Source organism: Carassius gibelio, chromosome B8 (assembly GCF_023724105.1).
Source record: "Carassius gibelio isolate Cgi1373 ecotype wild population from Czech Republic chromosome B8, carGib1.2-hapl.c, whole genome shotgun sequence".
In the NCBI taxonomy this organism is placed as follows: Eukaryota; Metazoa; Chordata; class Actinopteri; order Cypriniformes; family Cyprinidae; genus Carassius; species Carassius gibelio.
In genome coordinates, this window is record NC_068403.1 from 19598480 (window position 1) to 19625914 (window position 27435).

A 27435-nucleotide genomic window follows, 5' to 3' on the forward strand; every position below is an offset into this window, starting at 1 on the left:
ACAGGGAGAAAAGCAAAGAAATCGATTTTAACACAGCTACCTTGACCCAATTCTCTGCTCTAACCTAACCCTGACTAGGATGAGCAAGATATTTGTAAGAGTCAGGACTTCATATGGAAAGAGAAAGGATTAAGTAAAATGTGTTGGTTGCACAGATATATATTTGGTAGAGTAAAAACCTGAATTTTGAAGCTGTTTAGTTGCAAAGTTTTGTGGCTTTTAGTAGAATATAGAATAGAATAGAATAAAATGAAGAGTATGTAATTTCAGATGCAGCCACTGACTTTATGAGTTTGCAACTGAATTATTTACTCAACTGATTCGTTCAGAAACTCTGTGTTACTCAGAGATGTGCAGTGGTTAGTTTTTTTTTGTCATTTTCAAACTATTTCACTTGTAACTGTGTCATGGACAGAAACAGTTGAAGACCAGTTTTAGACTAAACATGAACATGTATTTACTAACAAAATTCATGGTTCTGAATGTTCTGAATGTGGGGAAGGGAGGTGGTTGTATTTAATTTGTGTTATTGCTAAGTAGTATTGAACCTTCTTCTGCATCATATTCTTCATGCAATTTGTTTGAGCAACGCCCCCTACTGTACAGACGTGAATTTACATTTTCTTAAGCCTGCAGTGTATTGAGTTCACTTTTATTGTTAAAGAGCTTTTACACTTGTACAAAAAAATAAATAAATAAAATAACTTATATATATAAAAAAAAAAAAAGCCCTGACCAGATAAAAAAAAAGTAACTTATCACATTACTTTCCATAAAAAAGTAACTAAGTAATGTAATTAGTTACTTTTTTGAAGGAGTAATGCAGTATTGCAATGCATTATTTTAAAAGTAACTTTCCCCAACACTCATAATATCTTCTTTTGTGAAGGAGAAAGAAACAATCGACACCGAGGTAATGTACTCCTATCCTCCATAGCCTCGTTTCATTTTTGTTAAATTAAACATGCTGTCTACTCTAAAGTTTCTTAAGCCCACAATAATCTAGCCTGCAAAAGCAGCACTGTCTCATTTTAAGTTAAATATTTCAAGTTTACTATATTCAATATATGAGGAGAAATGTTTCTCTCTGAGGTGAATCAATAAATCTGAACATGCCCCCCTCTCTGCTGGAAGATGAATCTAACGTTATAAGGCCCAGTAATGGCCCTCGACATCGATATGTCTAAAATTCAGTAGAGATTGGACCATTTCAAATGCTTTCTTGGCGAAAGGTGCAGGGCTCTTTTGTTTGTCAGTGTCAATCATTAGTCTCAAAGTGGCTCAGCTCTTTGTCCTTCAAGCCAGCGTCAGTAGAGCTCTTTCATTCTCAAGTACAGGGTGACTCCATCACTTGCCAGCTGAGAGGTATAGCTTCAGGCGCTCCATGTGCAATGAAACCAGATTTTAATCTTTATTCTCACTGTTAGATAAATAAGAACCGTTTGACCCTATTAACATGCAGTATGTGCAGTCTGTTCAATAGGATGTACTGCTGCTAGATATTTTGAGGTGAGTTTCAACTGTTTTGGTCTATACAACAGAGGTCAATGGGGTCCAAAACACTGGACAGTGTGTGAATTTATGTCTGTCCTTCATAACCTCATTTACATTTGTGTAAAATATGCTGTCCAACAACGGTCCATCAAGCACACAAGAGTAAAGTGAATAGACATACATGCTCTAGAAATGAAAAAAAAAAAAAAAAAAAATATATATATATATATATATATATATATATATATATATATATATATATATATATATATATATATATATATTACAAACTACTGCTCCATTTAATTCCTGTACACATTGAATTTCTGAGATAAATCCTCTAGCCTCTATTTCATTGCTGTTCATGGCAACCAAAATGATTGTTAAAAAGATATTAATTACCCATTTGCCTAAAGAGCACTGGATTGAAATTCATTATCACAAATACTGACCAAATTACAGTATTTTAAGCAAGAACTGTTTTATGAAAAAAAAAAAAACTGTTAGCAGTGCTCATAGTGGGGTTTTCTCAGAGAATAGAGAATCTAAAAGGACCTTTCTAACCCTTCGAAGGTAGAAAGGCTGTAATTTAAGCAGTGAGTGGTCCGCTCAGGTATAATAGAGGAGTCCTAGTGAGAACTCAAATGTGCTTTATCTTGATGCCAGAGCACTTTCTGCCCAAACAATCTTAGACGGCCTTTTCTAAACTTCAAGTGAGCAGTAAATTATAGCAGTTATATTGTCCTCACCTCAAAGGCAAGACTTGCCACTACGACCTTTCTATCTTGGTCTATCTTGTCTCGCTTTTGCCATAAGAAACTGTTTGGAAGGTACTTGCATCTCCTCTACTAATAAGATTCATTTCAGTTACCAACAGCTCCCAAACTAAATAAAAAACAAAACAGCCCCTTTGGCTTAAACACATTAGCAGGATGAGTACTTCACTTGACCAATCAGGAAGATGGAGAAAAGTCTGTCTAAAATTAGAAGGAAAAAATCTCATTACACTGAAACAAAAAGGAAAAGCGCAATGTGCTCTGAGATTACAACTAATACCGTACGAGAGAGAGAACAAATAAGAAGTAGAACAAATAAGACAAGCATTATTTGCTTCATTAGCTGGTTAATGCAGTAGAAACTAAAGGAGGTCCAGTTTGAGAGTGTTTTAGCTGTAGGTGAGGGAATAAGAGATATTACTATTGATTGAGTCTAAGACGGGCAGCAATTTTCAATTCCTGATCACAAACAGTGGGGAAAACAGTGTCTGTCACTTGTCATTATGCCTCTGAGCATCAGATGTGGAAGAAGAACAGGATTGTTGTTTCCCAGAAGGATATAATAATCAACAATGCAAAAAATAAAAGAAATATTATAAAATAAAACATCAAATAATCTATAAACCACTTTTTTCTCTAAAATTTCAGGCGGAGAATGCTTCTCTTTTGCCTCCGTTGAGGACATTGATTTTGAGGCAGAAGAATCCATTATTTTTTATGGATATTTCCATCATGTCTGAAATACAACAGAAGTAAAATGCAACATCAACATACAAAAAAGGGAATATTCTTACAGCTATATATGAATACAGTACATTTTGTCCCATTTTTGCAGGTTTTATATAAATATATATAAATATGTAATAATATTCTAATATTAATTGCCCATTGTAGCACACTCTGAAAAGAAAAATGACAATTGTCACTGGGGTGGTAAGCTTTCAAAATACTAATAAAAAATACAAAATACTAGTACTAATATATACAACTATTGTGGTACTAACATTAAGGGACTAATAGGTAGCATTTGGGAGTAGGCTAAATAAGGTACAGAAATGTATCTCCTAGCTTTTGTACCTTACGGATACCACCAAAGTGACAGTTACAGTTTTTTTTTTTCTTTTTTTTTCTTTTTTTTTCCTGAGAGTGTATTCTAAATTGCGTACCATATTGCAATAATTTAGGTAGGATATGGGCTTTTGCATTATTTATAAGTGAATGCATTGGAATGAACTTTGTGTGAAAATTGTGTCAAGTATACAATTCATTAGACATGGTTTAGCAAATGTATTACAAAATCTAAAACATCTCGCCTGTTTATTAGATTGCGCAATAGTTAAAAAAGTTAGAACAAGGAGTTTGGACAGTTTGTGAAGTTTCATGACTTCCAGCCCCAAGTCTTTTAAGTATTTATGTCATGTTGGGAACCCAACTGGTACATCAATATTTTTTGCACTTCTCTTTTTTATTCCAGCAGCACGAACAGATGTAATTAGATATTTCAATCACAGCAGGGTCTTTAGCTGTATGCTAATTTAAAGGTGCATTTACAAAGGAGGGAGAGTGTATAATAGTAAATAGTTAAATACACACCGGATGCCACTGGTACTGCATCTGTGTTTAGTATTACACTCCACAGAGACCCACTTATGTCTGACTCAAACTTTAAAGTGCAACAAAGGACACTTGAACAACAACGTTTGCCAAGTGGTCTCTGAAAGAGCTTTTTTTAAGACTGGAGATAAAATATAATTATGATACTTTGATTCAAGCTAACTTTTGTAATCAGATTTTAATAGCATGGTTTTTGAGATACCATTCTTCTGTAGCGCTACCTATATGTATGACGCAATTGCAAGGCTGATAAATCATCTATGCAATTTCGTCAATCCTTATTCATTAATCGCATTAATGAAACACCATAAAATCAACCTATTAATTCCATGAATTCAATATTCTATTAACCTAAAATGTTTTATAAAAATCTGGACATCTCTAAAGTCACTCATACATAAAATGCTGTTTTAGAAGCTGTGTATATGTTATAATATACAGTGTACGTTAGTCCCTAGGCAAACGTATGGAAATGTTTGTGGACTGGAGCAATGAGATCATGCACAGTTCTGTTATAAACTCTTCAGATAAGCAACCAAACAGCAAAGACATGACTGTAAATATAAATGACAGAAAACTTTGTGTTGTGTGTGTGGTTGGCCCGGTGGTGTCCGTAGGTGTTGAGAAACATCCGCTGTCTCTGTTCAATGTTGAGCCACACAGCAATGCTCCCAAATCTCCTGTAGGAGGCGGACATAAATACTACACATCAACTGCATCTGTAAACTTGTCTTACAATGTTTAAAGTTCTCTGCAACAACAAATTGCCAGTGGTTTATTTATTGCCTTAAACATTCAGAGATTGGAAAGATAAGCTCTAGAAGACAGTGGAAGCTCTTGTGCTCTCTCGTGCTACAGAGCGGATGTCCTGTCGTCTGCCTGACCCTCAGGATGCCTCTGAACCACAAACATGCTGCGGTCACAGTCAGCAACGATGACTAACTAATGGACAGAGAAAAAAAGAAAGAAAGAATGAAAGACAGCAAAAGAGAGAGAAATGGTCATGATTTCGCCTTATCTTGAAGAAAAGGCAGTGATGTGTGAAGCTGAAGATGCCCCTGAACATGCACAGACTCAAACTCTGTCCTTTGTGGATTGCAGCTGGCCTCTTCAGGCATAAACACATACGCAAAAACTTTCCCCAATTTCCCCCCTAGGCAAAACTATAGACTGACTGCATTTTGTTTTACATGGAAAGTAGTTTCATGTTGGCATGCTGCTGTTTTGTTTTTGTGCCAAGGTCACGATTGGCTGATTTCCACACAAACTGTCAGATGACCCCTCACTCCATCAGCGGCTGCCTCAACGATGACTATCAGGCCTGCCTCGCATCTTACACCAGACTCATTGGTGAGCTGAAGAATGGTTTTATTGTTTTGTTTGGGATATAGATATAAAACAAAAATAAATGCAACAAAAATACATCTATCTAGATAATTTTTCAATTATTATTATTGTTATTACTACTATACTACTACACATAAACTACTGTTAAAAATGCTAGTGTCTATGAGATTATTATTATTTTTTTCTTTTTTTTCTTTTTTTTGGGGGGAAAGAAATTAATACTTTTATTCATCAAGGATACATTAAACTGATCAAAAGTGAAAGTAAAGACTTGTTTCCATTAATTTCTAAAAATGTTCAAATAATGCTGTTCTTTTAAAAGTTCAATTCATCTAAGAATTCATCAAAGATTCACCAAATAATTCTGAAAGAAATGTATCATTATTAAAAAAAATAATAATAATAATAAAAAAAAAAATAAAGTAAAAAGAAAAAAAAAAAAAAAAAAAAAAAAAAAAAAAATATATATATATATATATATATATATATATATATATATATATATATATATATATTAAGCAGCACAACAGTTTTCAACCTTAATAGAACAACTGTGAATAACTTTGCATCACTGGAATAAATTACATTTTAAAATATATATATATATATAAAAAAAGAAAACAGTTATTTTACATTGTAAGGAAATATTGTCTTCACAATATTAAAATACTTTTGGTCAAACAAATACAGCTTGGTGAGCATAAGAGGCTTGAAAAAAAAAAAACATTAAAATAATTCTAATGCCTTTTGAACGATAATGTATTGCATAACAATAGAAAATGTAAATCAATGTCAATAGAACATGAGAAAAGTAATATTATTATTTTATCAAACTTTTGTGCACCATATTTAGTAAACATTAAGAGCACATCAAATATAATTAAATTGAACAAATATTAGTTTTTTTTTTACTCATCCATTCATCAATAACAAAATAGTCAATGACAAAAATATTAAAAAAATTTACCCCTCAAAAGTAATGCTGATGTTCCTATTCCTTTAATAATTTACTGTGATACACATTATTCAGTAATCTAGAATGACTTCTTTTGTTTGATTTGTTCTCCCTATAGGTACAGACATGACTCCTAACTACATGGACTCTGGTCACTCAAACTTCACCATCTCCCCCTGGTGTACCTGCAGAGGCAGTGGCAATCAGGAGGAAGAGTGTGAGAAATTCCTACAGGACTTCAGAGAAAACACCTGTCTCCGTAAGTCTTTCTTCTTTTGTTATTAAAGCTTTTCTTCTGTAGAGTCTGTCTCTGCAGCTTCAGTTGGCACTTAGCTATCAGCATTCTCATTCAATTCAGAATTTATACCCAGCTATTTGATAAGTAATTTTTAGAAATACGTTTCTTTGCTACTTCTTAAACCTGAATGCTGCAGATATGGTGAAGGTGTTTGGAACCTGCCATGCTTTGTGTTTACTTTCCATAACACAATTAATTCCATGTGTGGAAGCTCTACCCACCTCTAGAATCCTAAATGTCTGATTGTTTTGAAACTAATGTCATGCTTGTTAGCAGAAAGTAAACATGTAGGCTGAGGCTAAATAAGGCTTCCAGCCTGACTTGTTATGATGTGCCCCTACTGGATTCCTTTTTTGGCGTTTCATTGTGATAATGTTCAGTCATTTTATGGTTTATTTTGAAATTATAATCTAATTAATTAATTCGTTCATTTTTTAGTTTAGTCATTTTGTCTGTCATGTTACATACAGGTGCACATCAATAAATTAGAATGTCGTGGAAAAGTTCATTTATTTCAGTAATTCAACTCAAATTGTGAAACTTGTGTATTAAATAAATTCAGTGCACACAGACTGAAGTAGTTTAAGCCTTTGGTTCTTTTAATTGTGATGATTTTGGCTCACATTTAACAAAAACCCACCAATTCCCTATCTCAACAAATTAGAATACTTCATAAAATTCATAAAAATCTTTTTTCGTAAATTGTTGGTCAACTGGAAATGATGTTTATTTACTGTACGTGTACTCAATACTTGGTAGGGGTTCCTATTGCTTTAATTACTGTCTCAATTCGCTTGTCATGGAGGTGATCAATGTCTTGCACTGCTGAGGTGGGCTTCCCAGGTTTCTTTGACAGTGGCCTTCAGCTCATCATCTGCATAGTTTGGTCTCTTGTTTCTCATTTTCCTCTTGACAATATTCTTTGTGGGGTTCAGTTCTGGTGAGTTTGCTTGCCAGTCAAGCACACCAACACCATGGTCATTTAACCAACTTTTGGTGCTTTTGGCAGTGTGGGCAGGTGCCAAATCCTGCTGCAAAATGAAAGCAGGATCTTCAAAAAGCTGGTCAGGAGAAGGAAGCATGAAATGCTCCAAAATTTCTTGGTAAACTTGTGCAGTGGCTTTGGTTTTCAAAAAAAAAAAAAAAAAAAAAAAAAAAAACATTGACCAACACCAGCAGATGAAATTGCGCCCCAAATCATCACAGACTGTGGAAACTTAACACTGGACTTAAAACACCTTGGACTATGAGCTTCTCCACCCTTGCTCCAGACTCTAGGACCTTGTTTTCCAAGTGAAATACAAAACTTGCTCTCATCTGAAAAAGGACTTTGGACCACTCGGCAACAGTCCAGTTCTTCTTCTCCCTAGCCCAGGTAAGATGCCTCTGATGTTGTCTGTGGTTCAGGAGTGGCTTAACACAAGGAATACGACAACTGCACACAGTTGTGTCGTGGCTCTTGATGCCTTGACCACAGCCTCAGTCCATTCCTTGTGAAGTTCACTCAAATTCTTGAAACAACAATCCTCATAAGGCTGAGGTTCTCTCAGTTGGTTGAGCATCTTTTTCTTCCACACTTATTCCTTCCACTCAACTTTCTGTTAACATACTTGGATACTAGCCAACTTATTTGGCAATGAATGTTTGGTGCTGGTTTGAAAGAGACTTTTGTATGATCTATTGAAAATATGGACTTTGGACCCTTTTTTTGTCCACAAAATTGTCTAACGTGACTGCCCTTAGAAAAAATGTAAAGCTTATATTTAGTTATTTCATACTAGGTTAAATACATAGGGTAAGTCAATTAACATATTTATTGATATATCACTCAAGATTTACTTATCTAAAAAAAAAAAAAACTTTATTCAGAGTATCATATGAAATAGATGTATTTCAAATACATTTTATTATGTTTATTTTTTGATTAGGGGCACCTTTAGCTTTGAGATAATATGTATGCTAGTGTTGTCCTAAACATTTAAATTTTACAGTATTTATGTACTTTAAAAATGGCCCAAAATTATTTTGTCCAATCAAATGCTCTCTAGCAAATGCTTAGCAACTAGCAGGATGTTCAAAGCACAGTTCATAGTACATGAACATGATTATTTGTTATGCTCGAAGAAAATATCAGTAGATTACAGTGAAGTGGTTTCCTGATAAATTGACCAAAAAAGGACATCTTTTGGCCAATAATGTTAGACAACAGACTTAGCCAACTGTATCAATGGTTATTAATTTTTTTTTTTTTTTTTTTTTGCATTATTAGGAATAGGCAGATAGAATTATTATTAACAGGATGCAAATAAAAGAGAATCTAAGATAAATAAATTCCCCCAAAATGTTTTATTACTTGGTAGGAATATCTTACAGAGAGTGAAATAAATAACAAAGTGGAAAATTGAAAACACAAAGATAATAAGCCACAGAGCTTCAGGCATTAGTTCAGGAGACAGTGCATTCAATATCCAACTGTGAGATAGGCTGAGAGAGATTTCTTGAGTCAAAACAAGCATGGATACAGTATAATTTGCATGGGTTTCATGTAGATCATGGCTCTCTAATCCAAACCTAGCGAGCTGCTTTCGCAGACTGCCTTTTAAGGATTTGTAAGCATGCTTTTGATGTGACAATTGTTGCAAAAATCAACAACACCTCAGTTTAGGTGAATTTGAAGGTAGCATCAAATACAACCTATCCTTACTGAGAACATGATAATCCCATAATAAACTGGCAGACACAATGAATGTCCTGGGATTTGATGTTAGCAACATACTAATATGAAACTCGAAATCAGCAGTCTACTTCACATTAGCAGAATTATTCTTATGGTGTTGGTAAATGGCTGTTAGTGAACTTGTGTTTTATATAGTAGATACAAGCTCATGGAAGCAGTAGACAGCAAGCCGGCTCACACAATTTTAAGATAGCCTGTGGATTTGTGTGTGTGTGTGTGTGTGTGTGTGTGTGTGTGTGTGTGTTGTTTTGTTTTTCTAACAATTAACTGATTCAAAATCGCCAAGCGTTGCAGAATTAGCATTTAACTGAACTGCTGACCCCGCAAATACAGTCAACTATGCCGCATTCCTAATAAACTTGGAGAAGACGACATACATTACTTTTCTCCTCAAGGGATCTGCCGAGATAAAGTCTCTCTGACTTTCTGACTTCCTGCAGAAACATTCTCTTATGAAAATGTGCTTTGAATCAATGTGTTTTTCCTTCTCTTTTCCCACAGGAAATGCTATCCAGGCCTTCGGCTATGGGTCGCTACCCAAGCCTGAACCTCAGCCTAATACAAGCTCAGTGAAACCTGACCTTGAGCCCACTGCCAACATCCCTAAAACAACTATGGAACCTGGAGAGGAGCCCTGCATCATATCGTCTTGTGCAAATTTGAACGTAAGTCAGATTTTATGCAATCGAGTAGTTTAAGTGTTTTATATTAGATTGTAAAGTCAGTAATACCATGGTGAAAAAGACCTGCCCTTAATTGTAGGTGCATTTTATAGAATTAATAATGGAATTATGTATATCTACCTAAGTTCTTCTTAAAAACTCTAAAGTTCAGCTACTGCATTTAAAATAGATGAAAATGATGATACATTTACATTTAATTGATATTAACGTGCTAGTGAGTGTTGAAAACATTACAATATGTTCTATTTTTAATTCTATATATAAAAAGTGTATTTATTTTTTTCACAAGGATAAGCTTAGAAAGAAATGGAGGTGTCTTAGCAAGTCGTAGAAGCAGAAAATAAAAGAAGCAGCTGTGTGGATGAATTAAAATACTGAACATGTTGCTTTGTAAATATTTAGATCTCTACAAAGCTGCATTTACAGGGCATCAATTACACACTTTACTCATTTATTTTAGTCATACATATTGTAGTGAAACATGGCAACATATTTACACATAGGGATATTGTATGCTAACTGCCACTTTGCATTTAATTAACATTTGATTGGACTAGTTGACAATAGGAAGGCTATGAACAGCTGTAGAATAAACAAACAACAAGAAATAAATTAGTTGACATTTGTACCTTTGTTTGGCTAATTGCACGCACACACACACACACTGCTTTGCAGAGTTTTTCACCTGAGTGCAGAATACTCTCCTGAGATGTTGACAGGCTCATAATTAACATATTAAAGTTGAAAATGTAAAATGATTGAATGTACCCCTGAAAACAGCACAAATGGACCAGAAAGAAAAATGTGTCCTCACAATTTCCCACAGGAGCCACAAAACTGCATGTCACTATTTGCACTGCATGCGTTTGTATGTGTGTGTGTGTGTGTGTGTGTGTGTGTGTGTATCTGTATGTGATGAGCCAGTAGAGCAATGCTTAATTTATTGTAAAAATGATAATTAGTGCATTACCCAAGCAGGAAGTTTATAATTAGAGACTGCCTGAGGGGAAACATTGTCAAACTTCACCATTCTCTAACAATTCAGAAACGTGTCAGATGTGCATCACAGATTCACCCCATTGCTGAAACTCAAATATTTCTTCTGGTCCATCTCAAATGAAAGATGAATAGTTTGCCATGGGCCATTTTTCTCATTCTGACAGGTAGAGAGAAAATGGGCAACGTCTCGCTCTGTTTACCGTGTTTTAATTCCAGGCAGGGATTGGCATCACAGTGATTTTTGGAGGTGAAATTCAAAGGGGGCGCTTTGCTCTATCTAGCAGGTCCAATAGCAGTTAAAGTGTGCCTGAGGCAGGAAGAATGTACCTTCACAGAATCTACATGTAGATGTGACAAGACTTGCTCATGGGCACAAAAGCTATAAATCCTTTCCAGTGCTCCACTGGTATGAATTATCAGATATTCAACTAGTTATTTATACTGTTCCTGCTGCAAAAAAATAATAATAATTAAATTATAAAATAAAATAAAATTATATCATATTAATAATAGACAATAAAATGTAATTTAATTGGAAGCACATGGAAAAATAAATTGTTATTTGCTTGATTAATGTCTTTGTAGAACATTTGAAATAACTGAGATAATTGGGCTAATTGATATGGAACTCTAACTATTGATTTCCTTCAAAATAATAGTGATAACACTTTATTTCAATAGTTCACTTAAGACGTTCTGCTAACTTAAAAGGGTTAGTTCCCAAAAATGAAAATTCTGTCATTAATTACTCACCTCATGTGGTTCTAATCCCGTAAGACCTCCGTTCATCTTTTGAACACAAGTTAAGATATTTCTGAGAATTCTAAGAGCACTCTGACCCTCCCATAGACAGCAATGTAGTTACCACGATCGAGGTCCAGAAACCTAGCAAGGAGATCAGTAAAATAATCCATGTGACATCAGGGGTTCAACCATAATTTTAGGAAACTGCGAGAGTACTTTTTGTATGCAAAGAAGACAAAAATAATGACTTTATTCAACAATTCATCTCCATCGCGTCGCCCAGTGCCATTTTGGAGAGTATCCACTGAGCGTAAACAGCGTAAGTTATTCTGTGTCAGCTGCGTAACGCATCTTTCCGTCAAAAAGTATTCTCATAGCATTTGTTTTAATGTTGTCCAATTGAAAGAAACAATCACAAAACGATTCTGCCTTCAAAAGCCCCTGGGAAATTCTTATCTTTATTACGACGTGTCACACATTCAGGTTAAAAACATAATGTGCAGGTTGCCTAAACAAAGCAAACAAAAACAAGAATTCTATTGTGGACAATAAATCCAAATAACATTTACATCTTATTTTGCCAAAGCATTCATTATAATTCACGCATTTAATATGGAAATGGCCATGCCCAGATTTTTAAAAATAAGGTTGATATGAAGCATGGTTTGCTCTCACAAAGGCCTGTGAAAGAGCTGTGAACCAGGAGGAATGATTTTGGTTGAGCAAGGTTGTATGTTACGCTACACATCAGTGTCTTTCTCGGCGTTTCTGTGTAAACAAGCAGGGCATGTGTGAGAGTTCTAAAGCAAAGAGCTGAGATGTGAATGAGTGGAATAGAAATATAGGGAGATGTTGAGAAGTGAAGAGGAGAGAGGAGGGCATTAGTAGAGCCGTGAACAGAGATCTGGGCTGATGTCAACAGGCAGCTGACACACATCACCGCTCTCGCTAATTAATTGGCTTTTAGTCACTGTCCTCTGTTTCTCTCACCCCCCCACCCCACCACATCCCTGCCTGTCAACACATAATTTTGGGCCCTTCCTCCGTCTCTCGCTCTCTCTTTTGCTCGCTCTCTTTGCCAGCTGCAGTTCTGGCTTTTGCCTAAGCCTGCATCTAATTATGCATGTTTACACAGGAGACGCTGAAAGTTCACTGCATGGGCTAACGCTAATTCAACACAATCACTACATTCATAGATCAGGTAAAATGACACATAAAACAAAATAAAGAGACTGTCACGATAGGTATTGGGGAAAAACACAAAGAGAGGGTAGATCCAAATGCAGGTAAGGGTTTTATTTAAACAGAGGGGTAAATACAAAATAAACAGTCATGAGAGACAAATCAAACAAAAAGGGAACCGGATGAAACGGGGAACTCGGAAGAATGGAAAGGTAGAGGAAGTCTGGTGGAACGAGAGAATGAGACACATAGGGTAAGACAAAGCAAGACTGATGGACCTGAAACACAATGACATCAGACAAGGACTCCGTGACATAGACTAAGACAGACTGGGTATTTATACACAGAAGGATAATTGGGAAACAGGAGACAGGTGGGGTGAACAATCAATCAGGTAACAAGGAGGAAGGTGACCATATAAGGGAACAGGAAGTGATCTGGGACAGGCACCGTGAGAAGGAGGACATCTAGTGGAACCCCGGGGAACAACAACCCAGACACTGTGACAGTACCCCCCCTCTACGGAGCGGCTACCAGACGCTTAAAGACAAAACATGACACAGAGACCAGGAGGGAGGCGGACAGGTGGAGGCTCAGGGGGAGGGACGGAGGGCCAGAAAAGGAACACATGGGGGACAAACACCAGAAATGATACATAAAACCGGGAGATCAGGAGGGAGGAGGACCGGAGGAGGTACAGGGGGAGGGACGGAGGGCCAGACTAAACTAAAGAAAACAGACAGAAACAGAACTCAAAAAACACAAAACATAAGTCCATGAAGGACATGTTGAGGTGTCCACTAGGACGGAGCAGATGACCACCACAGCCGTGTGGTCAAGGCCAGAGCCCTCCAGGGCGGAGCGGAAGACCACCACGTCTCTGTGGTCGAGGCCGGAGTCCACCAGGTCGGAGCAGAAAACCACCACGTCCTCATGGTCATCACCAGAGTCCCCCAGGGTGGAGCGGACGACCACCACGTCCTCGTGGTCACCGCCAGAGTCCCCCAGGGCGGAGCGGATGACCACCACGTCCTCGTGGTCACCACCAGAGTCCCCCAGGGTGGAGCGGACGACCACCACGTCCTTGTGGTCACCGCCAGAGTCCCCCAGGGCGGAGCGGATGACCACCACGTCCTCGTGGTCACCGCCAGAGTCTCCCAGGGCGGAGCCGAGGACCACCACGGCCTTGTGGTCACCGCCTCGGGAACTGTAACGGACACCGCCTCGGGAACAACATCGGGCACCGCCTCGGGAACAACCTCGGGCACCGCCTCGGGAACAGCATCGGGCTCCGCCTCGGGAACTGCATCGGGCTCCGCCTCGGGAACTGCATCGGGCTCCGCCTCGGGAACTGCATCGGGCACCGCCTCGGGAACGACCTCGGCCTCGGGAACAGCATCGGGCACCGCCTCGGGAACTGCATCGGGCTCCGCCTCGGGAACAGCATCGGGCTCCGCCTCGGGAACAGCATCGGGCTCCGCCTCGGGAACTGCATCGAGCACCGCCTCGGGAACTGCATCGAGCACCGCCTCGGGAACTGCATCGGGCTCCGCCTCGGAAACAGCATCGGGCACCGCCTCGGGAACTGCATCGGGCACTGCATCGGGCACCGCCTCGGGAACTGCATCGGGCACCGCCTCGGGAACTGCATCGGGCACCGCCTCGGGAACTGCATCGGGCACCGCCTCGGAAACAGCATCGGGCACCGCCTCGGGAACTGCATCGGGCACCGCCTCGGGAACTGCATCGGGCTCCGCCTCGGGAACTGCATCGGGCTCCGCCTCGGGAACTGCATCGGGCACCGCCTCGGAAACAGCATCGGGCACCGCCTCGGGAACTGCATCGGGCTCCGCCTCGGGAACTGCATCGGGCTCCGCCTCGGGAACTGCATCGGGCACCGCCTCGGAAACAGCATCGGGCACCGCCTCGGGAACAGCATCGAGCACCGCCTCGGGAACTGCATCGGGCTCCGCCTCGGGAACTGCATCGGGCTCCGCCTCGGGAACAGCATCGGGCTCCGCCTCGGGCACCGCCTCGGGAACTGCATCGGGCACCGCCTCGGGAACTGCATCGGGCACCGCCTCGGGAACTGCATCGAGCACCGCCTCGGGAACTGCATAGGGCACCGCCTCGGAAACAGCATCGGGCACCGCCTCGGGAACTGCATCGGGAACTGCATCAGGCTTCGCCTCGGGAACTGCATCGGGCACCGCCTCGGGAACTGCATCGGGCACCGCCTCGGAAACAGTATCGGGCACCGCCTCGGGAACTGCATCGGGCACCGCCTCGGGAACTGCATCGGGCACCGCCTCGGGAACTGCATAGAGCACCGCCTCGGAAACAGCATCGGGCACCGCCTCGGGAACTGCATCGGGAACTGCATCGGGCTTCGCCTCGGGAACTGCATCGGGCACCGCCTCGGGAACTGCATCGGGCTCCGCCTCGGGAACTGCATCGGGCACCGCCTCGGAAACAGCATCGGGCACCGCCTCGGGAACTGCATCGGGCACCGCCTCGGGAACTGCATCGGGCTCCGCCTCGGGAACTGCATCGGGCACCGCCTCGGGAACTGCATCGGGCACCGCCTCGGGCACCGCCTCGGGAACTGCATCGGGCCCCGCCTCGGAAACAGCAGCTGCCTGTCTCCTCCTCCGCCCTCTACGATGGGGAGTCGGTGGCGTTGAGTCGACCATCTTGTGCTGTGGTGCAGGGCTGGCGGCCATCTTGGGCTGTGACGCTAGGTTGGCGGCCATCTTGGGCTGTGGGGCTGGGCTGGTGGCCATCTTGGGTTGTGGGGCTGGGTTGGCGGCCATCCTGTGCTGTGGGGCTGAGCTGGCAGCCTTGTCTGGACACTCTGGTGTGGTTGTTGCATTCCACTGGGCACGATGGTGCAGGTAATTGGTAAACCCCCAAAAGTCCAGTATCTCTAACCCCTTCATCTCCCATGAAGGTAAAGGATCATCCAGGCAATTATTAAATAAATCCTTTAGTGCTGCATCATTGTAACCTAGCCCGACTGCCATAGTCCAAAACAATTGCGCCAGGCCACCCACCTCACTTCCCTCTTGATGAAGGGTGATTAAGTTCTGGTATCTCCCCCTCCGTTCCTCCATGGTGGCTGGGGAACCGATTCGAAATCCCACACCGCTGGATCTAGGCATGACGGAGTCCTTCTGTCACGATAGGTATTGGGGAAAAACACAAAGAGAGGGTAGATCCAAATGCAGGTAAGGGTTTTATTTAAACAGAGGGGTAAATACAAAATAAACAGTCATGAGAGACAAATCAAACAAAAAGGGAACCGGATGAAACGGGGAACTCGGAAGAATGGAAAGGTAGAGGAAGTCTGGTGGAACGAGAGAATGAGACACATAGGGTAAGACAAAGCAAGACTGATGGACCTGAAACACAATGACATCAGACAAGGACTCCGTGACATAGACTAAGACAGACTGGGTATTTATACACAGAAGGATAATTGGGAAACAGGAGACAGGTGGGGTGAACAATCAATCAGGTAACAAGGAGGAAGGTGACCATATAAGGGAACAGGAAGTGATCTGGGACAGGCACCGTGAGAAGGAGGACATCTAGTGGAACCCCGGGGAACAACAACCCAGACACTGTGACAGAGACGTGATATACACAAACACTGATAAATAATTAGATATTGGTAACTTTAGTAGTATTTCCCTCACTTGAACTTGCGGTTATGGGCATGAACAGGAAGATATAAACCTAATGGAGTAAATTTACTAAAATTGAATTGCACCTACTGATAGAGTAGTTTTTTTTGCACGAGTAGTTTTAGCACCGATTCACTAAAATAATTATGCAAATCAGGCAATGGTGCAATAACATATCTATGCTGAACTCAATTAGCAAAGTAAGCCAGTTCTGACTTCTCTAAACTAAACTAAACCAAACTAAACTAAACTAAACTAAACTAAACTAAACTAAACTAAACCAAACTAAACTAAACTAAACTAAACTAAACTAAACTAGACTAAACATTTTCTACATTGTTATTTGTAAAATAAGAAATTAAAATAATAATAAAATTAAATTAAAATAATCAACATGGTTTTTAATCAACATATATTTGTATTAAGACATTTCAATACATGTTTTCAGTGAACATTTTCATTGGTGACACATAGAAATCAGTGTTTTGAGTAATTTCATTAGATCTCCACTCAAATCAGCTTTTTAAAATTAAAGTGTGCACTCAACTATACCAAACGTCTGTAAATACGTGTGGTTGTAACTCCATCATATGACCCTCATTTGATGAATACACCAGTGAAATAGATGAATAACACCGAATTTTTAAGAATTATGGCACAATGTGGCTAATTTACATAGAAGGAGCCATGCATATCTGCATGGAAAGTACATTCAATGAAATACTTAATTACAATGACCAGGCAACATTTTGTGCTTGATTAATAGTTTGTTCATAAGACACAGGGGTTTGCAGTGAAATCCCACACACACTTTAACAGCTCATTTAATGCACTTACTTCAAAACATCTTGAAAACACTCATTCTAATAGTGCTTCATGCTTTACCTTTTAATCGGAGGAGGATAGATTAAGATCGATTGAGTCTCAGGTAAATAGCATTGTGTGGAGAGAAGGCTGACTAAGGGAGCAGCACACAAATTGAGGCACTAAATCCCCAGGGGATACAGTCTCTGCCTCCCCGCCATTGTGTGTGCCATGTGGCCTTTGGGTTTTCTGGACTACAGCACCTGATTAAACCAACTGCTTTTTGAGAGGCAAACAGATGCAGGATGTTGCCGCAAGAATGTGATTGTAATTATAAAATGCTGAGAGGTGTTCTTGATATCTTTAGAAACAATTCAACACAGAAACCAGGCGCTGGCATTGGCCACGCACTATACTTCTGTCCTATCTTGAAGGTGTCTGGAGATGATTACATCTCCTCTAAGCCTCAGTGGTCTTATTGCAAATGCCAACCTGGCCAGCGGATGTACTCCAGGCCTGTCTGAAAGGTCTCAGTCTTTATTCTAACATAATTGAAAACAGATTTATTGGATTAGGGTGAGTCTGCGTCTGTGCGAGTGCACTAGTTCAATCACACCCTTCTTTGTCATAAACAATACCGCAGCCACGTCTTGACAAACAAGCTTTGATGACCTTGTTTGGGGGAACAGAATTTTACAGCGCGCGATGCAGGAACAAATGTATGGTTATGAGTCAATATGAATGGAATGATTTGCACCTCCTTGTAAAGACCTTCAGAAGTATGAGGAAGTATGAGAATTTAGCCAATTAAAAGAAGATGGCCAAAAGCGCTGGTTTAAAATAAAACAAGAATATGTAGAATTGGACAAAATGTACAGACAAGCTATATGGAAGTCTGTCTCAATTATACCATTGGCAGTTTATCTACCACAGTTTTACTACAATTGCAGGACATATAAATGGAAAAATGTTAGTGTCCTATTGAAAAGCTGATGCCGTCACCCCCCCCCCCCCCCTGTTTTTTTAAAGGGTGAAGGGCAAAGTTTAAAAGCACAGTTTTCCAACCAGCTTTGTATTGTCACAATTTCATAGTATATGTACGTGAACAATTTGTATTAATAAATAATAAATACAACTGCAGAAATACAATATTTTGGCAGCTCAAGGGCTTTTTCAATGTTTTCCATGTTTTTCAATGTTTGCAATAACAACAAAAACAGACAAAAGGGAAGTTATAATGAAAATAATAAAATAAATATATTCTCATTAATGCCTGGAAGTAGAACACTGAAACGTACAAACAGTATTTTCGCATTATCGTTTCCCCGCTCACAAAGAGTTGGATAGAACCCAGTGCATTATGGGTGAAGTAAAAATTAATAAATGCATTATTTAATTACCATTCATCTTAGACACTACTTGTGTGGCCGTTCTGTAATTTATAAAAAATTCAATATGCAATATACCAGTATAACATATAATGGAGTTAAGTTAAAACAAGATTTTTTAACAAAACAAAACAAAAAGTCAATAACTATGTAGTTCTCAAATTAGAATATCCAAGTTCCAGCTAGTTTAAACAAATTTCCCTCTATTTTTTTTCATCTCTGCACAAAATGACATCTCTTTGAGTGCAAGCTTAAAAACTGAGTGACATAGTGACATATTTTGATTGATATTCCTGTAGTTCAGATAAATCATGCTGCTGCAAGAGCCTCATCTGTCCCTTTATTATCCTTCACATATCTGTGGAAGAGCCCCATCAGAACAGCAACTAACACTCTCACACATTTAGAGGATTTCAATGCATTGCATGTTTTAATATGCACATTTCTGACGATAAATCAAATGTTTTGGAATTGTAATTTGGAATCTCTGTCTAGAAACTCTTCTCTCAGACTGGTTACAACTGGGCTGCTATGTTCTGGTGGTTCTGACCCCCCAAAAAATCGATAAAAGAAAGAGACATATCAGTGAGCCTGATAGCACTTCACATAAGACTCGTTGTCTGATGATAGATAAGATAGATATGCATTACAGAGTAGATCTTTCAAACAAGACTCCATCGTATTATACTTATTTCCATATCTCAAGGATAACCTTATTTCCTTGCAGGAACTTGATTGCTATCCATCAAAAGACTACATCTGCGAAAGTGAGGTAAGAAGTGCAAAGATGAAACTTTCCAAGCCAGTGAGTTCAAACATTATGTGTAAGCATCTCTTGCTTGTGCATGAGAGGAAAAGTCTTGATGAATATTGTGTCCAGAGACCAAGCACCACTGCACGGCTTTATTGTAAATGTGTTGTGGTCACCCATATCCTGTGTATGGTTACCGTACTTGCTCAACTTGTACTGCAAAAGCTTCAGAGGGTTTAGGTGAACCTCACAAACCCAGTCCAGAATATTTCCAGGTTGTATTTTACACCAAAACTGAGAAATATTGTAAGACATTTGAAAAGAAATATGGTCATATCTGTCAACTGTATACTACTATATGTAGTTTCATAAAAATAATGTCAGTTACAAAATAATAACATATTAAATATTTTTGCATTGTGACATTATTTTCATGTCCAATAATAATAATAATAATAATAATAATAATAATAATAATAATAATAATAATAATAATAAAAATATATTACTGTAATGCAATAAATTCAGAACCCATTATGGTACCGTTTGTCAACTATTATACATATTATCATGGAAATTATTAAAATTACATTTAATATTCTGTTAATATTATAAAATATGTATTATTATTATTATTATCCCAAAAACCCATTCAATTAATTGAATACAATAATGTATTACATTAAAATTACATTGCAAATTTGTGTTATCCCTGTGTATGTTTTTTAAACCATGACCTGGACTTATTTTCATGATATTCACCAGTTTGTTTAATGTCTGGTGTTCCATATCATATTAGTTTGTTGTTGTTGTTGTTGTTTCCTCACAGGTTCCTGACAGTCCACCTAACACAAGAGTAGAGGTCCCCGGAAGTTCAAGTCCAGCTCTGTCTGATGTTTTGATGCTCGCTCTGTTGTTTGCTCTTGGAAACCTTGCTATGTAGACCTACCTGAGCTTCATAAGCCAGCACAGGGAGACAAGGCTGATGGAAACCCCCTCATGATCATCTTCAGACCAAACTCATGACTCTACTGCAGATTTCTCTTTATTTCTTTCTTTCTTTCTTTCTTTCTTTCTTTCTTTCTTTCTTTCAAACACCAAACAGAAAAAAACACAGAGACACATATCGAAAAGACTGCTGCATCCTCCCCATGGCCGAAACAGAACATTGCATACCGAATGAGCAAACGGCCAAGAAACAGATAATGCATACTTAGCCGCTTGAGTCCAAAGTCTGATGCCTGATTGGTGGACATGCAGCTAAAAACCCAGGCACAGAGCTTTCCAGTCTACTGTACTACTTCCTGCCACCCACACCACCAATAAAATGGGTGTCTCACAGCACCCATCAGACCTGAATTAGCCATTGTCTGGTACTGGATTACACCATCTCTGAGAGGCATTCTCCATCCCGGCCCACTGCCCATTTATTGGATTTGCCATGCTCTTCTTTGACAGCTGCTTTAGCTTTCTCATTGTGATTATTCCTTTTCGGTTCGGTATTTTTCCTTCTTTTGTCCACCAGTTGAACAGGAGTAATTACTTTCCCATGGTTCTTTTTAAACGTGAAGTGTTTGAAGTTTAAATCTGTACCCTGTCGACACGGCGCAAGGTGGATGTCACAGGCAACAGCTCTCTTAGTCACATTCTGCACTTAGTTTGACAGATTTGAAAAAGAAAAGAACGTTGAGATGAAGTTGATGAAAATGTACCAGTGGAGAAGTAGATCTTTTCAAACGGCTTCCGTGTGGGTTCACAATGTCAATGGGCTGCCCACACATGTATAATTTTGTCTGTGAATATGAATGTTTTTCTTTCCAAAAGTACAGCTGTTAATTATTATGTGTTGTCTTTAAGTGAACGATGATGAGACTCTAGAGAAAGCAGTGGGAGTGACAAGAACTGCATGACTGCGGAAGACCTGGAGGTGCTCATACCACTAACCATTATTAGTCACGCCACAATCTGTCTCCAGTTAAATGGAGTTCTACACCAGAAAAACCCTGCCGAGGACGGCTAGCATTTTGGGACGTTCATCGTCATGTGTATCATTGTGTGCAATTTATGATGTGGCCTTACTCTTTGTTTTCCTTCTCATTACCGTCTAGCCGCTGTGTGGAGAAGGTCAATGCCGAGTTTTGATGTTCGGAATGTTTCTAAAAATGTACTCACCCCGATTCACAGGTTCAGTAAATGCACTAGATACATATGACTCTTTTATCAACATTCCAAATACTGAAGTTACGAACAAAACAGACATCGAAATATATATATAAATGTAAAGTTCAAAACTAAAAAGATTTATATATTGTGTCCTATGCTTGTTACATGCATACCATTGCAAAGCAAATGATAAATACAAACATTCTTTGTGTAAATATGTCACTGATGGGAAAAGGAAACTCATTAAGTTATGTCGTGAGGATCTGTCTGTGAAAACATTGAAACGTCAACAGGCAAACTTTTTTTTCATTAAAAGATGATTCAATACTTTATAGTACTACAAGATTTATGAGATTAAGAATCCAGTGATGTAATAATCAGCTCTATTTTGCCATATGCTCAAAAAGTAATCTCTTCTTATTTGGTGTGAATGTTCCTAGAATTGTACTTTTGTTGAAACATCTGGAAAATATAGATATATAAACAGTATATTTTTGAAGTATGCTGCCTTTTTGAGGGAGAAAATTATACATATATATATATATTTTAAGGGGGCTATTAAGTCAAAAGGCAGGTTTGTCATTGTTGAGTGAGAACAAGAGCAAATTCAAATGGCAAGAAAAATGATCCTGTCACCAGACACTGACAATGCGATTCTTGCTTTAAAGTGATTTTCAAAAATGTGTTGTCAGATTCAGTGAAAAAAAGTGCATTTGAATCTCAATATACCTGAGCAGAAAACATCCACCTTATACTTATACAAAAATAGCGCTGATACTGTATTTCAAAAAGGCTTACTGGGGTTTGGATAATATTGTGACAGGAGTGTGATTGTTAAGTGTGTGTGAGTGTGTAGCCTACATGTACAATTCATTTTTGTTTGATTTTTTTAGCTATGGTTAGGACGGGGAGGGGATTTGGTATCAGGGAGAGACCATTTGAATGACAAATGTAAGCTTCAGATGCAAATAAATGAACTATAAAAAAGAGTAGCACCTCACAGAGACATTCAATGATGCTTTTGCTGTGTCACATGACTCCATTGTGATTTGATCACCTCTGGAATTAGCAGAGCTCTACGTCATCTCATCACCGCTTCGATGTAAGGGTCACCTCCCTTTGTAGACTGCTGTGAGGTCCAGATATGCTAATGCTGTGCTTGTTTCCTGATCAATAAAGCCACTTCAATTTTTACTGCTTTCCACATTTGTTTCTCAGTGTGTTGAAGACATCCACCATGGTAAATTTTGCAGTTTAAAATCCAGTGAGTGGCTCTAGACGCACATTCAGTTGTATCCAAAACAGATGAACGCGAATCTGGCAATGGTTTATTATTGGTTTTGGTACATATTGTTTTGGTTGGAAATGAAATGTCTGGTGAGTGGGACTAAAAGGTTAATGCTCTTTTTTGTTTGAAAATACCATACCAAATATACTAAAACCTAATGTTAACAAAAGAAAACGAAATAAAAAGACATTTGCTGAAGCAACCATGTAATTTTAGTTTGCTTCTTCAAGTCTTTGATTTATTTAATTATGACTCGTACTACCTTGAACACATTACAAGTGCAATGTTGTACTAGGTGCGCTACCGAGCAAGTTAATGGTATCAGAAAAGCCACATATATGGAGCTGGTTATGTGATGCGAACGTCAAACTGTATTAGTATACAATCATGTACTATGCATAAGACAGTAATATGTAAGGAACCATATTACCATAATTATTGAATTGTTAATTTTTGTGAAAAAGTAATTTATGTTTTACTGGGATTGGTGTTTATTTGGACTGTAGTAAAGTTAATGTATAGGTACTAACCGCCAACCCTAGGTAGAGGCATATTTTCTAATGATACATTTTCTTGTTTGTTTTTTCAAACAGGCTTTCTAAACATTTCCTTTATTCCATTGGTCACTCAACAAATAACCCCGCCCCAAATTCAGTCTATTGGTTGAGCTGCTGCTGTTGTCAGGCAGGTCAGTTTCAAACAAACAGATGAATGTTTTGAAAAAACCACAGAATCACAATATAGAGACACTTTATTTTCTCTGCATATTAAGCTGCGAGAAAGTATTTTTTCAGCTTAGTGTGTGAGTTAAAATACAGAAAAATAACCATTTTAGATAAACGTAATGATTAAATTTGTCATCATCAATGTTCCTGTTTTCAATCAAATCATTTGAATTGCCTGACAGGATGTGTAGAATTGTTCATGATGGCATATATTACTAGCTTCGCAAATGTCTACCACCAGTTCTGAATTATGTTTTATGACTGCTGGTCTCAGCTTTTTATATCATACTGATATAGAGTAATATGCCTCTGAGACAGTTCCATCTAGTTAAACAATGAACAGATTGCATCCCATTTTCCTTTATATCCACCAGCTCAATAAGCTTTATCGCACAATATTAAGATGTTATCAGGTCATTTTGTCCAAACTTCATCTCAAGAGACATTTTCATTTGTGAGCAATTTCTTCACTGGCAATTTTTTATTTATTTTCTTTGCACAAGGCACTGTTAAAATCAGATTTGACATAGTGTTGAGGATCCATTTGGGATCCAGCCCCATTATACAAAACTCGGTCCGAGAAGGGTCTATACCTTTCAGTAATTAAGTCTAAAAATGGATAGCTTGTGCAGTGCATTATGATTATATATCCTTTGTCATTTCATTTCACTATTTTATCCCCAAAATGAAATACATCTGCAAGCAAAACACCCAGACTCAGGCTCATACACTTCTCGAATATCAACAAAGCTCTTTTTGATTTCCAGCAAAATTCAAGGCCTTTTCATAAATGAGAGGCTAATTAGTTTCTACAGCTTACAAAGTGTATTCATTCACTCTGTTCTCCCACTGTACGTGACACCCTTATAAAGCAGCCTGTTGATACTTTAGACAGCAATATTGAGGAAGAGATTACGCTCTTATCTAGACTTTTATTTATTTTATCAGTCACATTTAAATATGTCTTGGAGAGAGGAGACAAGAGGCACGTGATGTTAAACTTCCAATCTGAATACAAGTGGAGATTTTGCCTATGCTTGAGTTTGATGGCATTGTCAAAAGTGATAAAACAAGAGACAAAGCAATCCAAACCCCCTGCTGTTGAGGCTGTGTTTGGTTTAACGTGTGACAGTTGCATTTTTCACTTTGCATTTCCATCCAACATGTCTGTGCATTCACCAAATCTGATCTTAAAGCACAGAGAATATACGTTCAGAGACGTTTCAAGAATCTGAAAACATTCCAATGCCAGTTACTAATTCTTAGTGAAGGAGTGAATGGTTAAAGGCTTTAACCGTTTTTAACCTTTCCAGTCATGACTCTGATATTGGCAAGAGTTGGCGACAAGCTTTAAGACTTTCCTAAGATGTCTTACCATCTAAGCCAAGCTCTGCATGTCTCTGCCTTAGCTCTTTGCCAGCTTATAGACTTTGCAAACTCTGTAATTTTCATGTCTGTTTCATCTTTTCTCAGACCTGCCAGAATGATGCTCTGGAGTGAGAGCAATTCATTTTGAAACGACTGTGTAAATTTGCACGGGTTATTTACTTGGATATGGCTTTCTATGTTAACTAATATTTATTAGATTTGCACTTCTTTATGTGATTGAAGCAGATACAGATATCTTTGTTGTTGTGATGTGGAATCACAGGTGAAGATTATGGTGCTGATTGGCTGAGCTGAAGAGAAATCATGTCTCTGTTCAAGTGTAATTGCTTGGAAAGTGTTAAACATTTCTTTTAAAATCCATGTTTTGTTCCTCCTAGAATAATTTGATGGTCCGACTCTCTTTGAGTGCTTAGAATGTTGCTAGTCAATTTATGTCCTCCAAATAGCCTTTTTTTTTTTTTTTTACAATCTCATGAAAAGCCTGCGCTTCAATCTTTGAGGTAATTTGTTCCACTGGCAAAGTCACATACCAACCTTCAGCATGCTCCAGAAAACACATTATCTTCATAATAGAGGTATTTTTTATTCAGATTTTTATATGATTTATTTATATATATATTGTCTGCGAAATAATTCAGATTATTTTATTTTCTTGTTTTTCACAACATCATAACATGATGATGATGATGGTGATGATTTAAAAGCTTTTATAAAAATGCTAATATTTTTTTTTTCCAGATAATCAATAATAATAATAATAATAATAATAATAATAATAATTATTATTATTATTATTACAGTGTAAAACATATACAGCACATATACAGTATTTATAAAAACTCAAATAAAAATGGTTTTATGTAAATCAAAGCTGATTTTTATATATAATGATGTATGATTATGATAATTAAAACAAATTCTTAAGAAATAATTATCATGACTTTGAATACGTAGCTTCCTATTCTGAACTCATCAGAATGTCTACAGAATTTTGTTTCTCGGATGACTGCACTTTCTTTTCAGAAAACAACCTGAAAGACTGTCTAGAGTTGACAGAGAGCAGTGTTGTGTGAGGAAGTGCAATGTTGTGGCTTTAATGAGTGTTTATGAATATGTGCTGACACACGTGATTAATGGAGTGGTATTCTGGGTAGTGAATGGTGCGGACTAGGCATGTTTTATCCAGTATCTATCTGAACTAATTAGCACTTCATCTGCCCTCTGAAACCACCGAGCTGAGTCAGACAGATACACACAGTCAAGATACAGGATAATGTGGCAATTCACAAACACAAACACACACACACATAATCACTAAGCTACATTGACACACATATGCAAAAATCAGCAGTTCTCTATCAGACCAATCCACTAAAATACAGACAGACCAACAGTGCCAAAGCCCATTTTAATTGCATTACAAATCACATGAAATAGTGTGAAGAGGGTGATTAAATAATGACAGACTTCTGTGGGGGAACTATCCCTGTAATTCAGTACATGATTTTAACCCTTCTGTGCTAAAACAAAGGACTTTTAAATCTTCACCAAAGAGTTCACCAAATTTTGAATTCTGTCTTTTTTGTCAACTTGTTTTCATTCAATTAGCACAGGTTTTGTATTTCAATTTGCAGCTTATTGGTAGGCCCCACTCATCTAAGGCCCTGTTTACAAGATGCTTTTGTCAATCCAATCATTAGTGGAAACTGCTAAATTCAGATGTCTGAAAGGTTTAAATCTTTTCCTTATTTAGCCTCTTTCGAGGTAGTTGAAAACACATTTGACCAAACTGCTATTTAGTGAAAATGCTCATGTGGTCGAATGCATTCTAACAGCCACATAATACCACCTCCTTTCCGCCTACTGACCTCATTCCTTAACATTACGGTTTTTCAAGAACACTAGCCAGATGGGATATAAAAATCACAGTGTTCTCTTACCGGTCCTGATTCTAATACAAACCCACAGCGTTCTGGATAGATTTGCGGCCATCAGAGCAGAAATGAAAGCTGCTCCTCTCAGTACTGTTTTCAGGTAGTCCTTTCACATTCATAAGCAAACTGAGTGAGCTTATTTCACAATATTAGATTTAAAAGAAATACAAAATGTGCTAAGTGAAAGAAAACAAGCTGATAAAAAGATTGCATCCAAAATTTGTTAATAATATAACATAATAATACATTTATAGGCACTTTTTATAGGCTGTAGGTCATTTTTAACCCAAAGCACTACAAGTTCCACAAGGAGGGGGAAACAATCGTAAAAATGTCCAAACATTATTAGTATACTTTTTATAAATTTTTGTCCAATGCAATAACATCAACTATGATTTACCGGAAAATGCAAATCCTCTTCAGGTCAAAATGGCCGGAGTTCATTTATGCATGTATCCTGTAAAATCCTGCACAGCTT

General features: G+C 38.4%; 1 protein-coding gene across 2 annotated transcripts in view; it reads left to right on the forward strand.

Annotated features, from left to right (window-relative positions):
- gfra2a (GDNF family receptor alpha 2a) overlaps positions 1-22815 on the forward strand; it is an 80752-nt gene extending 57937 nt beyond the window's left edge. Inside the window, exons 5-9 of one of the 2 annotated variants that reach the window (XM_052564176.1) lie at positions 5125-5234; positions 6305-6445; positions 9723-9886; positions 19435-19479; positions 20288-22815. In XM_052564176.1, coding sequence (XP_052420136.1) covers positions 5125-5234; positions 6305-6445; positions 9723-9886; positions 19435-19479; positions 20288-20401 — 574 coding nt within the window. In that variant the 3' untranslated portion in view covers positions 20402-22815. The remainder of the gene's footprint in view (positions 1-5124; positions 5235-6304; positions 6446-9722; positions 9887-19434; positions 19480-20287) is intronic. The other variant, XM_052564175.1, reaches the window with a different exon arrangement.
- Positions 22816-27435: the final 4620 nt, after the last annotated feature.